This window comes from Panulirus ornatus, chromosome 29, assembly GCF_036320965.1.
Source record: "Panulirus ornatus isolate Po-2019 chromosome 29, ASM3632096v1, whole genome shotgun sequence".
In the NCBI taxonomy this organism is placed as follows: Eukaryota; Metazoa; Arthropoda; class Malacostraca; order Decapoda; family Palinuridae; genus Panulirus; species Panulirus ornatus.
In genome coordinates, this window is record NC_092252.1 from 19,712,300 (window position 1) to 19,731,180 (window position 18,881).

At 38.2% G+C, this 18,881-nt stretch overlaps 1 protein-coding gene across 18 annotated transcripts in view; it reads right to left on the bottom strand.

The window, feature by feature from the left end:
* The window catches only part of LOC139758177 (uncharacterized), a 109,472-nt gene that overhangs the window by 19,804 nt on the left and 70,787 nt on the right, over positions 1-18,881 (bottom strand). For 8 of the 18 annotated variants that reach the window (XM_071679372.1, XM_071679374.1, XM_071679373.1 and 5 more), the window contains 2 exons: positions 17,908-18,659; positions 10,562-12,226 (listed from right to left, as the gene is read on the bottom strand). In XM_071679372.1, the coding sequence (XP_071535473.1) occupies positions 10,630-12,009 (1,380 nt within the window). In that variant the 5' untranslated portion in view covers positions 12,010-12,226; positions 17,908-18,659 and the 3' untranslated portion in view covers positions 10,562-10,629. Of the gene's footprint in view, positions 1-10,561; positions 12,227-17,907; positions 18,660-18,881 lie in introns of those variants that run through there. The other 10 variants (XM_071679385.1, XM_071679380.1, XM_071679378.1 and 7 more) reach the window with 4 other exon arrangements.

An 18,881-nucleotide genomic window follows, 5' to 3' on the forward strand; every position in this document is an offset into this window, starting at 1 on the left:
CATCCATCCGAATAACCAGAGTTGCTGGAGGCACCCAAAACGAGGGTCTTTTCTGTAATATACCATCAATTTAGGATGCTAGAAGTATGTGAAAAATCTTAATCAGTGCACAAAAAACTCTGTTAGCCAAGACATGCTGCCTCACCAAGTCATGCAAAGGGTTGCAAAAAGATCTTTCCTAAACTTGTTCTACTTTAGGGTTTTTTAACTTTCTCTTGCACGTGGACCACTTAGGGTTTCCCACTTAGTCTAATGACCATCCTGAGCTTATTTAAGGGGAGGCAGCACTGTTACCGAAACTAAATAATTCACTAATGTGAGTACACGATAACTTGCGAAGCTATCAGTGTTATGCAGAGAAACTTAATGGGTGAGGGCAAGGGTAGTTACTTGAACCAAATTTTATGTGCAGTTTCTTAACAGATCAGAGACAATATAGGTGGCAATATATAAAACCAACACTTAAAAACTTTACTGTAAAATCCTGCACATATATAAATAAAAAAGTGATGCAGTAGATTCTCTGTTATCCGCAATATTTGTATAATCAGCTACATCACAAATAAAATCTGTTATTTGAATATTTCAAAATGTATTAAATAATTCAAAAACTGTAATATTTTACCTATTCAAACATATTTTACATCAAGGAAGTATCAAAATATGTAATCAATTAAATACTACTAAATGCCTTGATCTTCTGCTACTGGGTGATGTTGTAAATTGTTGTTATGCTGATGTTGAAGTCCTACATACGTGCTGCCTTGGACTCACCCTCAGCCAACCTCTTACACAAATCCAACCTCCTCTCAAGGCTTAAAACATTCCTCTTCTGCTTCATGGGAAATGTAGACAGCTTCAAATGGATCTCAAGCAATTGCTAATGACGCTTGAAAGGGGGCCTTTGTCCACATAATAGTAACCAAGGGTGCATAAAATACACAATTGGGCAAGACCAGTGCACATGGGAGATGGTATGGTACACAATCTCAAGTACCACTAAACACTGGGTGGTGAGGACACTAATCACTGCAGCTTGGTGTGTGTGCAATTTAAAGTATTTTTTATATCTTTTAGTTTTTCAATTTTCTGTGGATGAATGAAGGTTGCCAACAGAAATAGACAAAAACACAGTGTTTTGAATATTTCCTTCTCTTGAATTACGGATAAGAGGTGTTTATGAGTATTCTTTTCCAACTATGAGTGAAATAAAGCTCAAGGACAAAAGGGATGAATGGTTTGGTAATGTCTTAGGGGGGTTAAGTCAGGGGATAGTGTGAGGGCAAGAAGTTGCCAGAATCAGTGAGTGTAAGGAAGTGAACCCTAAACTGATGTGAGTAAAAATAAAAGCAGATTACAGGAAGCGTATGATTGTTAGTACTTAAGCACCTGGAAGCAAGAGGATGCATGAAGAGAGACAAGTGTTTTGGGGAGCTGATTGAGTGTGTCAGCAATTATGATGTGAAAAATTGGATATCAGTGATGAGTGATTTGAATACAAAAGTGCATAATGTAGCAGTTGAGGATATACAATCATTGGTGGGTATGGGGAAATCAATGATGTAAATGAAAGTGGTGACCATTTTGAAGATTTGAATGGTGAAAAATGACCACTTATTAGGAATACATGGATTAAAAGGGAGGACATACATAAGTATATTTTGGTGAGTAGGGTGGATGGTAAGCATGCATTACCAGATTATGTGCAAATAGACAGGCACACAAGAGGAAAGACTCTTGGATGTGACTGTGCTGAGGGCCACTGGTACTATGTCTGATCATTTCTTAGCAGAGATGAAGGAAAAGGTTTGCAGAGGTTCTCAGAAAAGAAGAAATGAGATGGGTGGGAGGAGGGTAGTGAAAGTGAGTGAGTGAGGAAAAGAGGCATGTGTGAAAACATACTAGGCCAATAATTCCACTGATCATAACAATCTTTGCCCTCACACGCAGTGATCTCCCTTTTAACAGACTCCACTATGCAACTGGTTCATTTCAGCTCCCATAGTTCCATACGTTGTCATATCCACTCCTAGGTATCTAAAACACCCAACTTCCTTCATCTTCTCTCCATTCAAACTCACACTCAAAATGAACTCTCTCTCCCTTGCTAAACCTCCTTACTTTACCCTTATTCATAATCACTCTCAATGCCAATCATTTATGCACTTTCCCATATTTAGAGACTAGTTTCTGCGATTTCTTCATCAAGTCTGCCACCAGAGTCATGTCATCTGTAAAGAGTAAGAGACTCACCTCCCAGTCACCCTCACCCCCAACAGACTGCAGAATCCCCTCTTTCTATAATCCTTACTGCCCCCTCCATTAACATATTAAACAGCCATGGTGACATTACCACCCTTCATGCATAATCACCTCCACCTAGAACTACACACCCTTCTCTGTTCCTCCTTGCACACAAGCCTTACTCTCGACAGAAAATCACTTCTTCAAGTAGCTTTCCTCCCACACCATACACTCATTGCAACTTCCACAAAGCATCCCTAACAGAGATATCATATGCTTTCTCCTACTTCATAAATGCCACATACAAATCCCTTTCTTTCTCTATGTATCTCTTATGCAATTTCTAATATGATAATCTAAGCATGACACCATTAACTCAATCACCACTCTTCCTGGCAAATTACCACGCACACTCATCAAACTTATATCTCTGTAATTTGTATATTATGTTTTGACTTCCTTCTCTTAATACAAAAGCTCTATAAAGACATTCTACCACCCTTCAGGCACCCCAGCTTGAACCACACATATATCAATAATTCTGTATAAACAATCAACAACACTGTCATCCCCTTTCTTATGCAATTCAACTTCAATCCAACTTTACCCACTCTACCACACTCATTGTGATGCAAGGTTTTTAAGACCTCTTCTCTTTTTAACAAACTATTTGCCATAACCCTATTACTTCACATACCTTCACCTCCCAAACATCCAACACCTGCCATCCTAATTTAACATGGTTTTTCTCAATCTTTTTCATCCCTTTCAAGTAAGGATGAATGGTGGTGCCTCCTTCATATACATTCATGTAACTTCTACATCAAGAATACATTCTGTTGAAAACCCTTACATAATGTCCTTAAAATGGATAGAAAGCTGATACTGAGTGTTATGGAAATAATGCTCCTTTAATATTTTCACATTTTTAAATCAAGTTCACTGAACATTTCAGAATGCCCCCCTGCCATTCCACTCAATTGCATTACACATTACAACTTCATAAGTCATGTGAAAGAATGAAAACTTTTCTTGATCTGTCCCAAGAGCTATCTTGCTAACTTGGGAAATGACATACAATTACATAAGAAAAGAAGAAATGTGGTAGATCAACACATGTTGATCATTCAACAGTACTTCAAAATACTCACTCCATTTCCTCTTTGCCTTTACCTTTTACCATTTCCACATCCTCTCCCCACACTATTGCTTCATTATGATCTCTTGTTCTCCTTGCACTGTTCACCTTTTTGGAATTCAACAGAATTTTCTTATTTTCCTAAAGCTTGCCAATACTCCCTCATTGTATCTCTCACTTACCCTCTTTTTCAGCCCCTGCATCTCCTCTTGACCTGCTGTCATTTCCTCTTGTATATCTCTAAATCACTAACACTCCATCCTTGCAGGTATTGCCCATACACCTCTCTTTTCTATTGGCATGGTAAATGGGTTCCAATACATGGTGATTCTACTAAGTTGTGTCTTTCAGGAATGTACCCTCAGCATAAAGTACACTGAGAGGTAAAAGTTATACTTAGTTGTTTAATTACATATATCTCAGACAGACTCCTCCTTTTGGCAAAGCGTGAGATCTCCCAGAGGCTGCCAAAACTTATTAGAAAGGATTTTTCTTTTTCATCTTTATTCCATGATGAAGCACACTGGTACCTACTAATCATAAACTCAACTGGCATAAACAGGTAAAGTGACATTACTACAAATATTCTATGTGCAGGCCCAAAAGAAAAATCCCCAAATACCATGAGAACTACAATGTAATCAAAGACTCAAAGAACTACAGTGTAATCTTAGTCTTTCAGTCTCAAATTGGAAGTAACAAAAACAATATGATAAACCTTTTTCCTCACGTACACTCTTGCATCATCAGCAGGCTAGTCCAGTCATGATGTTGTACAAATGCCAATTTGTCCTCATATCCCCTATCAATGACTCAGGGATACAGAGATCATTCTAATCTTCTATAAAGGATGAGATTGCACCATGCACTACCACATTCTACTAGTGCTGACAGTTATTTCTTCATTGGCACTATAGCACAATCATGACATAGGGGATGGGATCTCAATCTTACTTGGACTGGTCCATCACTGACAAAAATATCAACCAGTATATCTTATCGGAGGGTATAAAGAATTTTTTTCTCCCCTATCCCCAGGGATTGGGGAGAAAGAATACTTCCCACGCATTCCTCACGTGTCGTAGAAGGTGACAACAGGGGACGGGAACGGGGGGCTAGAAACCCTCCCCTCCTTGTATTTTAACTTTCTAAAAGGGGAAACAGAAGAAGGAGTCACGCGGGGAGTGCTCATCCTCCTCGAAGGCTCAGATTGGGGTGTCTAAATGTGTGTGGATGTAACCAAGATGAGAAAAAAGGAGAGGTAGGTAGTATGTTTGAGGAAAGGAACCTAGATGTTTTGGCTCTGAGTGAAACGAAGCTCAAGGGTAAAGGGGAGGAGTGGTTTGAGAATGTCTTGGGAGTAAAGTCAGGGGTTAGTGAGAGGACGAGAGCAAGGGAAGGAGTAGCACTACTCCTGAAACAGGAGTGGTGGGAGTATGTGATAGAGTGTAAGAAAGTAAATTCTAGATTGATATGGGTAAAACTGAAAGTTGATGGAAAGAGATGGGTGATTATTGGGGCATATGCACCTGGGCATGAGAAGAAAGATCATTAGAGGCAAGTGTTTTGGGAGCACCTGAATGAGTGTGTTAGTGGTTTTGATGCACAAGACCGGGTTATAGTGATGGGTGATTTGAATCAAAGGTGAGTAATGTGGCAGTTGAGGGAATAATTGGTATACATGGGGTGTTCAGTGTTGTAAATGGAAATGGTGAAGAGCTTGTAGATTTATATGCTGAAAAAGGACTGGTGATTGGGAATACCTGGTTTAAAAAGCGAGTTATACATAAGTATACGTATGTAAGTAGGAGAGATGGCCAAATAGCGTTATTGGATTACGTGTTGATAGGTGCGCGAAAGAGAGACTTTTGGATGTTATGTGCTGAGAGGTGCAACTGGAGGGATGTCTGATCATTATCTTGTGGAGGCAAAGGTGAAGATTTGTAGGGGTTTTCAGAAAAGAAGAGAGAATGTTGGGGTGAAGAGAGTGATGAGAGTAAGTGAGCTTGAGAAGGAGACTTGTGTGAGGAAGTACCAGGAGAGACTGAGTACAGAATAGAAAAAGGTGAGAACAAAGGAGGTAAGGGGAGTGGGGGAGGAATGGGATGTACTTAGGGAAGCAGTGATGGCTTGCGCAAAAGATGCTTGTGGCATGAGAAACGTGGAAGGTGGTTTGATTAGAAAGGGTAGTGAGTGGTGGGATGAAGAAGTAAGATTATCAGTGAAAGAGAAGAGAGAGGCTTTTGGACAATTTTTGCAGGGAAAAAATGCAAATGACTAGGAGATGTATAAAAGAAAGAGGCCGGAGGTCAAGAGAAAGGTGCAAGAGGTGAAAAAGAGGGCAAATGAGAGTTGGGGTGAGAGAGTATCATTAAATTTTAGGGAGAATAAAAAGATGTTTTAGAAGGAGGTAACTAAAGTGTTTAAGACAAGGGGGCAAATGGGAACTTCAGTGAAGGGGGCCAATGGGGAGGTGATAACAAGTAGTGGTGATGTGAGAAGGAGATGAAGTGAGTATTTTGAAGGTTTGTCGAATGTGTTTGATGATAGAGTGGCAGATATAGAGTGTTTTGGTCGAGGTGGTGTGCAAAGTGAGAGGGTTAGGGAAAATGATTTGGTATACATAGAAGAGGTAGTAAAAGCTTTGCAGAAGATGAAAGCCAGCAAGGCAGCAGGTTTGGATGGTATTGCAGTGGAATTTATTAAAAAAGGGGGTGACTGTATTGTTGACTGGTTGGTAAGGTTATTTAATGTATGTATGATTCATGGTGAGGTGCCTGAGGATTGTCGGAATGCTTGCATAGTGCCATTGTACAAAGGCAAAGGAGATAAGAGTGAGTACTCAAATTACAGAGGTATAAGTTTTTTGAGTATTCCTGGTAAATTATATGGGAGGGTATTGATTGAGAGGGTGAAGGCATGTACAGAGCATCAGATTGGGGAAGAGCAGTGTGGTTTCAGGAGTGGTAGAGGATGTGTGGATCAGGTGTTTGCTTTGAAGAATGTATGTGAGAAATACTTAGAAAAGCAAATGGTTTGGATGTAGCATTTATGGATCTGGAGAAGGCATATGATAAGAGTTGATAGAGATTCTCTGTGGAAGGTATCAAGAATATATGGTGTGGGAGGCAAGTTGTTAGAAGCAGTGAAAAGTTTTTATCGAGGATGTAAGGAATGTGTACGTGTAGGAAGAGAGGAAAGTGATTGGTTCTCAGTGAATGTAGGTTTGCGGCAGGGGTGTGTGATGTCTCCATGGTTGTTTAATTTGTTTATGGATGGGGTTGTTAGAGAGGTGAATACAAGAGTTTTGGAAAGAGGGGCAAGTATGCAGTCTGTTGTGGATGAGAGAGCTTGGGAAGTGAGTCAGTTGTTGTTCGCTGATGATACAGCGCTGGTGGCTGATTCATGTGAGAAACTGCAGAAGCTGGTGACTGAGTTTGGTAAAGTGTGTGAAAGAAGAAAGTTGAGAGTAAATGTGAATAAGAGCAAGGTTATTAGGTACAGTAGGGTTGAGGGTCAAGTCAATTGGGAGGTAAGTTTGAATGGAGAAAAACTGGAGGAAGTAAAGTGCTTTAGATATCTGGGAGTGGATTTGGCAGCGGATGGAACCATGGAAGCAGAAGTGAATCATAGGATGGGGGAGGGGGCGAAAATTCTGGGAGCCTTGAAGAATGTTTGGAAGTCGAGAACATTATCTCGGAAAGCAAAAATGGGTATGTTTGAAGGAATAGTGGTTCCAACAATGTTGTATGGTTGCGAGGCATGGCTTATGGATAGAGTTGCGCGGAGGAGGGTGGATGTGCTGGAAATGAGATGTTTGAGGACAATATGTGGTGTGAGGTGGTTTGATCAAGTAAGTAATATAAGGGTAAGAGAGATGTGTGGAAATAAAAAGAGTGTGGTTGAGAGAGCAGAAGAGGGTATTTTGAAATGGTTTGCTCACATGGCGAGAAGGAGTGAGGAAAGATTGACCAAGAGGATATATGTGTCAGAGGTGGAGGGAACAAGGAGAAGTGGGAGACCAAATTGGAGGTGGAAAGATGGAGTGAAAAAGATTTTGAGTGATCGGGGCCTGAACATGCAGGAGGGTGAAAGGCGTGCAAGGAATAGAGTGAATTGGAACGATGTGGTATACCGGGGTCGACGTGCTGTCAATGGATTGAACCAGGGCATGTGAAGCGTCTGGTGTAAACCATGGGAAGTTCTGTGGGGCCTGGATGTGGAAAGGGAGCTGTGGTTTCGGTGCATTACTACATGACAGCTAGAGACTGAGAGTGAACGAATGGGGCCTTTGTTGTCTTTTCCTAGTGCTACCTCGCACACATGAGGGAGGAGGGGGTTGTTATTCCATGTGTGGCGAGGTGGCGATGGGAATAAATAAAGGCAGACAGTATGAATTATGAACATGTGTATATATGTATATGTCTGTGTGGGTATATATATGTATACACTGAGATGTATAGGTATGTGTATATTTGCGTGTGTGGATGTGTATATATATACATGTGTATGTGGGTGGGTTGGGCCATTCTTTCATCTGTTTCCTTGCGCTACCTCGCTAACGCGGGAGACAGCAACAAAGCAAAATAAATATAAATATAAATAAGAATAAGTAATATCTATCTTTCATATCCACAAACAATGACCCATTATACATGAGAATCTTCTTTAACAAAATTCTTATAATACATCAGGAACTTAATGTACATGCACTGTATAATACCTGAAATGGTGGGAGATTAAGAAAAGGGTGAAAACCTTAAAAGGGATAGGCTACTCTTATGGTAAACCAGTCAAATAGGGTTAAACTAGCTTTTGGCTTGATTTCTGCTTTGAAAATCCAATAATCATCATCCACGGGAAAAAAGATGACCTTCCTTTATATGAAAAGCTTGGCCCTGTTAGGGCACTGTCTGTGTCTACCCTACAGGGAACCTGGTCCCTGATGCTTCATTGTGCAGCAATGGCTGAAGTGTGGGACCATCATATTTGTAATCTGACAGTAGTTGACCAAATGATACAAACAACCAACCATAACTTGGAGTGTTGACCTTGGTCCAAAAGTTGCTCCCAATACAACTAACCCTATGAGGAAAACTGTAACAAAGAAATACTCCCTTCCTCCCAACACTGAGCTAAGGGAAGCTCTCTTTTATCAAATGCCAGTAAAAGCCAATAAAGACAAACCTAGCAGCAAAGGTTTGATTGACATTCAATCCCAGAGAGCACAAACTTGGGGGTGGTAATCAGTATTGCTGCTCTGGGAAAACAATATTCTAGTCCATAAGTCTGTGCATTCCCCATAAAAGGTGGTCTATATACTGAAAGCCTCCACAGCAAAGAAAAAAAGAACCAAGGATGGGAGGAAGGTGAATATGGCCTATGCAAGTACTGCAGGGCATGAAAGGTTATAAATATGATTGGGAAGGCTATGTTTGTTGTAAATGAGGGTTAACAAGGCTGATGACATCATTTTGTAACCATAAAGTAAAAAACATTAAAGAGTTTTTCTTTTAATGCTCAAGATAATTCTAAGAATGTACATGCTCTCTGCATATATGGTACTTGTGTTCATGTCTTTTGAAAGCAAACCACGAACATGTGCTTTCAGTGAATGAAAACAATCCAACCTTTAAAATCTAGATAAAGTCAAACACAGATATCTATCTGTGTTAGGATAGTAAAAGCTGTCCCGGAAGAAGTTGGCAGCCACTGACAACATGGCATCATCTTTGTGTTTTCAGGTGTGTCCTGACCAATGTCCTGGGGATGGTGATATCATCACTTAATGAAGTCTGGTGACTGGTCAGAAGGTAGGCCCAGGCCAAGCCATGCCATTAACTATCAAGCAGCTGACAAGTGAATGGCCAAGAAGACAGGAGTTAAAGAGGTTTCAAACCCCTAAAGGTCCGACACATCTTTTATGGCTCAATAGACAAAGCGACCCAAGAAAGAAACAGTGTCGTTAATAATTTTAGGTTAGATATGCAGTTCCAGCATTCTAATGGAACAATCTTGTTATGAATGCATGTGGGTAAGCTGATACTCATGGGCTCTGTTCGCTGATGAGATATAGAATATATCTATGAATGCATGTGGGTAAGCTGATACTCATGGGCTCTGTTCGCTGATGAGATACAGAATATATCTAAGAATGCATGTGGGTAAGGTGATACTCATGAGCTCTGTTCGCTGATGAGATACAGAATATATCTAGTTGTAATGCAAGCAGCTGTTACAGTTTTGTATCTCTAATTTTCATTAATTTTCCTTTTTTTTTTATTACACTTTGGAGCAATTTTTGCTAAAAACACAAAATACATAAGGCAAAACACTGTTATAATAAATACAGAGCAATGACAGGTGAAACCTAGGTTAACTTTCCAGGACATGCATATACATAACAGTAACCAACATGGATGAAGACTAACCACCTTGCAAATGTTACTAAAAAAAATGCATATCTTATTAAATGAAAACACCTTACTGTATTCAACATTATGAACAATTTTGCCTGAAAATGTACTTACAATTTAGTAATTCAATGAATCAAGTTGATACATCAGTGTTTGTAATAACTTGCTTCACTAGAAATTGATTTTTGAGATTTGATATTCCTTAATTTTGCTAGTAATACAATGCATAGTCCATGCAATAATTAGACTGCATAGTCCATGCAATGATTAGACTGTCAAGAAATGCTTTTAAAATTACATTTTTCACTTAAGTGTTGCCTGCAAATGCTATTTAGATCTAACTGACTAGAACTGTCTTGAAAATAATAAGGATTAGTGTTTTCACTTTTCTAATCCTGAGATTCCCAATAAAGTATACCTATATGAGGTCATCATGTATACCTATATGAGGTCATTACTATATGAGGTCATCATGTATACCTATAGGAGGTCATTACATCTCAAAAGAAATACTTTGTTACATCAAAGCTTATAGTGACAAATAATTTTCCTACAGGTTCAGTATTGCACAGCATGGTCAAACTGCTACATACATGTATCCTACGTAATAAAATGAACAGACTACAGTATTTGTCATATTACAGATGACCAAAAGTAGCTCACCTGATAAAAAGAACAGCTTCATCTATACATCAAAATGCCCTATAGAATTTGTTTAGAAAATCTAATAAAAAGAATTCATGTTTATCAAACACAAGCAACATAATAGAATTGCACTTTATTCACAAACACACAATAATCTAATTCTAAATTTCTGCCTTCACAGAAAATTTACTTAACTACCTCTTGCATCACAAACACTTCATTAACAGTTTCTGGCATTAAAAAGGAACAATTGGGAGTGAAGTTTCCACAAAAGTTTTCACCTTTGGGTTTGTATGGCTTATCACTGTTATGCACAAACACATGCCTCTTGAGCTTGGAGTTGCAACTGAATCGTTTGCCACACACATCACACTTGTAATTCTTCTCCCCAGTGTGGATAAGCATGTGTCTCTTGAGTTTAGAATTGCAAGTGAATCGTTTCCCACATGCCTCACACTTGTAATTTCTCTCTCCAGTGTGAACAAGCATGTGTCTCTTTAGTTTGGAGTTACAAATGAACCGTTTGCTGCATTCTTCACATTTATAATCTCTCTCCTCACAGTGCACAAGCATGTGACTGTTATATTCATTTTTTAAAACAAACTGTTTATCACATGAATTACACTTGTATTTTTTCTCACCACTATGCATCATAAAATGTCGCTTTAAATCATTTCTACGAGTGAACTGCTTCTCACACTCATTACATTTGTAAGGTTTCTCATTAGTGTGCAATAGTTTATGTTCCTTCAAGCTAATGTTATCACCGAAAAACTCTCCACATTCCTCACATTGAAATCTCTTAATTTCTGTATGCAAAAGCATATGTATTTTCAAGCTATCCTCTTGACTGAAAAACCTTCCACATTCTTCACATTCACATCTTTTCTCACTACTATGAATGAGAATATGCCTGTTTAGGTCACTCTTGCGTGTAAATCGCTTACCACACTCATTACACATGTGTTTTTTCTCACCACTGTGTACAAGTATGTGTCTGTTCAAATCACTTGTACGTGTAAAGAGCTTTCCACATGCATTGCATTTACATTTTTTTTCACCAGTGTGTATGAGAAGATGTCTGCTCAAATCACTTTTACGCGTAAACTGTTTCCCACATAAACTGCACAAGTTCTTTTTCTCAATGTCAATTGGAAGAATATGATTTTTCATTGTATCTTTTTCTATAAATAATCCTCTACAGTCTCCACACTGAAAATTTTCACTGTCATTATGCAAAATCATAACATGCCTGTTTAAATCACTCATGCGAGTAAAGAGCTTCCCACATGCACTGCATTTGAATTTCTTTTCACCACTATGTATAAGATGGTGTCTGCTCAAATCACTTTTACGAGTGAATTGTTTTCCACATAATTTACAAAAGTTCTTTTTTTCACCACTATGCAAAAACATATGAGTGTTTAAACTATCTTTTTCTGTAAATAAATCCCCACAGTCTCCACATCGAAAATTCTCACTGCCATTATGTAAAATCATGTGCATATTATGGTAATGCCTAGCAGAAAACTTGTCCACCAAATTATCTACATTTAAATTTTGCATTTCGTTTTACCTCCATATACAAGAACAAAGTACATTCTACGGCATTTTCTCATAATCTGTGTAATTTGTGAGTTTCTAACAGTCATCCAGCACAACATAACTTTCTTTTCTTAAAACTCAAACACTAAATAAGACTTTCATTTTCTAATTGTTTCCAGAATAATATTTGCTTATCCATAAACTTCACAGTCTTGGTCAAAATGGTGGTAATTTTTCTCTGAAAAAAGGAACCAATGATAAATTAATAGTGATTCATTATATCTTAATCTAGATTCAGATTAAAAGAGTTAAATTCCATTTCTCTATTTTTTCTGAATAAAATGGATCTTTTTTCACATAATTTTCCTCACCAAAGGAAAAGATCTTAAAAATATCTATCTCAACTTTTCAACTATGCCTATATCCATGCATTCAAGACTGCATATCAAATTTAATTAACAAAACCTCCAAAAAAATTTGAATAGCAAATATATCAATAATGTATAAATATAAAAAAGGAAAATATTTTGGTGGGAGATGCACAAGAGTACATATAGGGACAACAGTAAAATTGGATGGGGGAATGATAACAAAGGTGAGAAAGAGATGGCATGAGTATTTTGAAAGACTACTTAATGCATCAGACAACAGGCAGGTAGATGTGGTGTGTCTGGGATAATGTGGCGTGGGGAATGGTAAAGTTAGGGCAAGAAGAAATGTGGTAATGTTGGGAATGAATGGGACTGCAAATGAGTCTCTCATGGGAGTGACAACATTGCTGATTCATAAGTCAGGCTGTGCAGTGAGTGCATGGGCCTAAAACTAACTAAATTTTTATTGCTCCCTTGGTCTTTTACTTGGGCATAAAAAGAGTGAGTGGGATGCTTACATACAATATTACACAATTCTTGTGATTCTGTCACAAGCGTCTCTGGATGCAAGGAACTGAGTATTAGTGATGGGTGATTTGAATGCAATCAAGGGCATCTCAGGTGAAGAAAAAAGGAACTCCAGAAAACAAATAGGAATAAAGTTTTTTCTTTTTACACTGATCCACACAGCACTCTTGGATAAGCTCGGGCTGTGGGGGTGAAGAACCTTAAAGACTTCACCAGGTACAGTACTCACTTAGCACAGGCAATCAAGGCCATCTTGTTCAACATCTCCATTCATCTTACTGAATACTCCCTGCACCCCAATCATACCCTTAACTGTCACATTATCCACTTCATATTCAAAATACTTATCACTAATAGTTGACCTTTTGCATAAAAACTTCTGACACATTCATTCAACTGTTCCCAAAACACTAACTTCTCTTTGTCATTCTTATTTTGGTCAGTTGCAGAAGCACTAATAATCACCTGCTTCTCATTATCCACTTCCATTTTTCCCACATCAGTCTGGGGCTCGCTTCCTTAAATTCTCACATATTCCCACACCTCCCCCTTCAGCAGAAGTGCTACCCCTCACATTAACCCATGACTTTACTCAAAAGACATTCCTAATCATTCTTTCCCCTTACCCTAAAGCTTTGTTTTAATCAGAGCCAGGATATCCAGGTTCCTTTTCTCTAGCATACTATCTATGCCTTCCTTCTTCTCATCTTTCTTACATTCAAACACCCATCCTGAGCCTTCATGGATGATAAGCACTCCTTTGGAGACAACTTTCAGAAATTGAAATACAAGAAGGGGAGACTTCCAGCTTTCCAACTCCAACTCATCTCAGTCAATTTCTGAGATGAGCATGGAATACATGTGAAATATTCTCTTTCACCTATCCCTATGAATAACTGTATCTAGAATTAGAAACATTTCATTTTCATGAAATTTTTCATGTAGAAAGACGTTAACTTGTGAAGTTGTGATAATATGTATTTGAAATTGTAAAACTATATCAATTACTGGTTCAAAAAATATCTAGAAAAATAATAAACAGCATTACCTTAAATGTATTTCACCTTATTACTAATCTAGCATACTATCAAACTCTCAGAACCAGAGAGAAAAAAAAAATCAGAGCTAATAATTTGCCATAAAAAATAATTAAGGCAAATAAATATCAGAAGCCTGGGAGCCTTGAAGAATGTGTGGAAGTCGAGAACATTATCTTGGAAAGCAAAAATGGGTATGTTTGAAGGAATAGTGGTTCCAACAATGTTGTATGGTTGCGAGGCGTGGGCTATGGATAGAGTTGTGCGTAGGAGGGTGGATGTGCTGGAAATGAGATGTTTGAGGACAATGTGTGGTGTGAGGTAGTTTGATCGAGTAAGTAATGTAAGGGTAAGAGAGATGTGTGGAAATAAAAAGAGCGTGGTTGAGAGAGCAGAAGAGGGTGTTTTGAAATGGTTTGGGCACATGGAGAGAATGAGTGAGGAAAGATTGACCAAGAGGATATATGTGTCGGAGGTGGAGGGAATTAGGAGAAGTGGGAGACCAAATTGGAGGTGGAAAGATGGAGTGAAAAAGATTTTGAGTGATCGGGGCCTGAACATGCAGGAAGGTGAAAGGCGGGCAAGGAATAGAGTGAATTGGATCGATGTGGTATACCGGGGTTGACGTGCTGTCAGTGGATTGAATCAGGGCATGTGAAGTGTCTGGGGTAAACGATGGAAAGTTGTGTGGGGCCTGGATGTGGAAAGGGAGCTGTGGTTTCGGGCATTATTGCGTGACAGCTGGAGACTGAGTGTGAACGAATGGGGCCTTTGTTGTCTTTTCCTAGTGCTACCTCGCACACATGAGGGAGGAGGGGGATGGTATTCCATGTGTGGCGAGGTGGCGATGGGAATGAATAGGGGCAGGCAGTGTGAATTGTGTGCATGGGTATATATGTATGTGTCTGTGTGTGTATATATATGTGTACATTGAGATGTATAGGTATGTATATTTGCATGTGTGGGCGTGTGTGTGTGTGTGTACATTGTGTATGGGGGTGGGTTGTGCCATTTCTTTCGTCTGTTTCCTTGCGCTACCTCGCAAACACGGAAGACAGTGACAAAGCAAAATAAATAAATGAATAAATATCAGAAGTCATTAGACGGTTCAAGCAAATCCCCATTATTTTCCCAGCCTGGTATGGCCCTGTCAGACTGAGTCTAAAATCTAATGAAATAAACCATGAGTTCTTCATCTGAGTCCATAAAACTGGGCAAAATAAAAACATCTGAACAACCTTTATTGCATGTCAACTCCGTGCACATTCATTTTTATTTCATTCACATACAATCTTCTCCCTGCACACATACACATAGTTTTACACTGATTTTCTATAATCTAATGAAGCTGTGCTTTTTTTCTAGGTATTTTTAAACCTACAAAGATAACATTAGAAGAAATTCTAGGATGAAACAAGACCTAGCTTGGTTAGTGCCCACTAGTCTAAGACAAGCAGGCGTTTCGTCAAGACATAAAACAAACACTGTTCCTATGTTCTCACACAACTGCAGTGACTTTGATGACATAAAGACCTGTCTTTCTGTATTACATTAAGGCAAATAAGAGTGCTATTAGTGAAGCACATGCTAAGAGGTCCACAAAACACCTCATGAATGCACCTCATGCATGCCCTATATCCGATTATGAAGTGATTCAAGTGAATTCAGATCCAATCCTGTAGTTATTTTCTGCTGATCTCGCGTAGTCTTTTCAACCTGCTGAACACCCTCTACCTCATGGTGGATACTTACAACATAAAATCATTGTTGGTCTAAGCTACTTCACAGAAAACATATCAAAAGTGTACATTTTTAATAGTCTTTGGAAAAATGTGGGATGTAACAGTATTTAGCTTCTAAAAGACCGTGTTTCTCTCCAATTAGGCTGTCAGAACAGGGTTTCACAGTATCATGATCCAGTACCTTCTGCCTACTTTGCAAGTGGTTATCATTTTGGATGCCAGCAGAATCTAGGTGCTGCTTCTCTGTTTTCAGATATCAAGGAATGTAGGAATCTTCTTGGGCTCCTACAACAGACTTGTACTTTTTTCAGCAACAGATTGTAGAGGTTGAACATGTGGCAGAAGTGGGCTGGTGCATGCTACTAAGGAGCCAAGAAACAGAAGTTGGTACTGATGGGCAAAATGTAAGGCAATCATCATTCCGTGAAGGAAAATAAATCTACGATGATCCCATGAGTTACTACATTCTAATGAGCAATCTGTGAAGTTTAGCACCATACCTGGCCATTCTACAAACACGCAAAATCAGAGTGATGTGTTGCTGACTTACTGGTTGGAGTTCTGGTTGATGCTCACAGCCACCACTGTGAAGAATGTGTTAAAAAACTGTGATCTCATAACCACCTGCCAATCCATGGTTTGATCTTAATTAAGCTATTAGACTTGCTAAATGTAAAATGAATGTGTTCAAGGTCGAGTAATCTAAATTCAGAAAGTTTCCAGGATGCAAATGAATTTAGCCAGCAAGTCGATTATGATGAAAATCCTGATTCTGATGCTGTATTTACAGGAGAAATTGCCAACCTATGCCAAATCGGTTTATTTAAAGAACAAACAATAAACACTTATAATAAACCACGCAGAGAACCTCAGATGGAATGCCTACCTACCTGTCACAGGTCAACTGAGTTGTGAAATATCTTCTAGTTCACCAAGAAAAATCCACACTTTACAAGAAATGCAGGCATTTGAATAAAGAAAAAAAAAAAAATGCAATAGCATTGCAAATGTGAGGCAATTTTCATGACCATGTCCATCTGAATTGTCTGTGGATGGGATGATGTTGAAAGAACTTGCCAATTTTGTACATGTGCACCATCACTTGTTTAACACACTTATGTACATAACACTAGAGCCTGACAGTACCTATGAAAAATATGACAATGATGATGAGGGGCAGCAATATACCTACCATTCTGCAAGGTCAATGGTTCCAAATGTCTTGGTAGCATTCTGCGTCTGCTAATTTAGTATGTTTATCATAGCAGCTGCTACAATATTCTTTAAAAATGCTTCACGACTGAGGTCATTCTCTTAAACAGTGCTATTTCTTGTTAGAGAACATTTAAAAAACTGCAGTTTTGTTAAGAATTAAGTGAGGTCATAGTTCTGTCAAGACAAAATGGAGGTCATTCTAATTTGCTCGTTTTGCAGAAATTCATTTCCTGAGGGAAACTGATTATGAAACAGTTCACCAGAAAATGCTGGTAAGTTCTTACAAATTCAAAACTGCTGATATTTTGATTTAATATTCCCAAAAGAGTTATAAAGAAAAAAATCTAATTTTTTTCAACTGTCTTAAAAGGGTTATACAGGGTATGCTTATGGGAGAATTGCACTAGTCATAAATGAAAGCCAACACAAATGGGATGAGATGGTAAGCCATATCTCCTATGGCACAGCCCTAAAACAATGCCCATTAGAAGACTTGGGTTTTCTCATGTTCTTGGGACATTTCTGATCATGAAGAGATATTAAATATTCATGAGACCTGCTTCAACATTCATCTACAACTGTAACTCTTACTAACAAGAGTTACAGTGAGGTATCTATTTCTAAATTTCTTTTTGTAACACTACTTAAAACTTTTGTAAAAATTTCTGCTGAAACTACCATTAATATAGTTTCAAACCAGGATAATAAGACATATGAATCTCACAACTTCACAAACACCATTTAACTGCCTTTCCATACACAGAATGTCCAATAATCATTACCTTAATCATTACCTTATGATACAAGACAGCCTAAGAAATCTTTATAAGATATGAGTTATCAATATGTCTAAGCTGATGCTATAGCTAAATCACTGCTAGAAGAAAAGGTTCCAATAATTGCATGCAAGATCTCATTTTCCTAACTTATTACAATTCAAAAAAGAATTCCTTGATCCAAAGAGATCAATTACAAGTTCTTTAAATAAAGATAATACTACCTGCAACTCCTCTGTTGATCACTTACCTGTGCTATCTTAAGTGGCACAGTCACTCTCTCTATTCTTGTACTTCTTCGTTAATGAAGAATCAAAACAATGCTCCCTTATGTTACAAAGAAGAGGACAAAACTTGGTGAAGAAAGACGTATGTGGGAGAAGATGAATTTGTCCTTTCCATCCCAATAATAGTTCTTTTCTTTTGTTCCATTAATGCACTGAAACAAGATGGTGTACCACATATTTTATACCATTCCATATTCCAACACATACTGCCAGTTCCCAGATTTCTATCACACTCTCTTCTAATCTTAATTTCCTCAGTCTTTTTCTGCTTCCTATTTTCCTCTTTCCTATATTTTGTCCTTTTTCTTGACTTCTTGTTTTCTCCTCCTTTATAGAGCTCAAGTAGCTCTTCCTCTATTCATACACTCTCACTTCATACTTTTTAGTGCTGTATTTATGGGATAAACCAACATGCATAATTCTTTACATATTCTGAGGCCAGCTGTTGGGTTATCAACAAGACACTTGACATATCATCCCTAGTTCTGTTTTGCAAATTCTACCCTTGTCTTATGCCAATAACTGTTTCAGTAAACATCAATTTGTTTCACTTACACATAACATATTGCTGCTTACTTAATGTCTCCGTCAAACCATTATAATACAGTTATTTCCAGGCTTGATGGTGGACACCAATACGTTACCTTAATAATCATCTTGACAGATGACACTTCAAAATCGTGTTGAACATCGTGAATCCCCTTCATGTATGATTCTGAAAAATAATGATCGCATGTTAAAAGCTAATTAAAAGAAATAAGCATTTACCTTGAACTTAATGTAAATCTATATCTTGGTTTTATATCAGAAATGTGAGTGGGGGCAGCATATGTACTATCTTATACATTCATGTTGGAAATGCAAAAGCAATGTTCTAAATATTCAGTGAGCAATGCTAAAACACCAATGAGGCATTAGTCTCATTAGTATATACAAA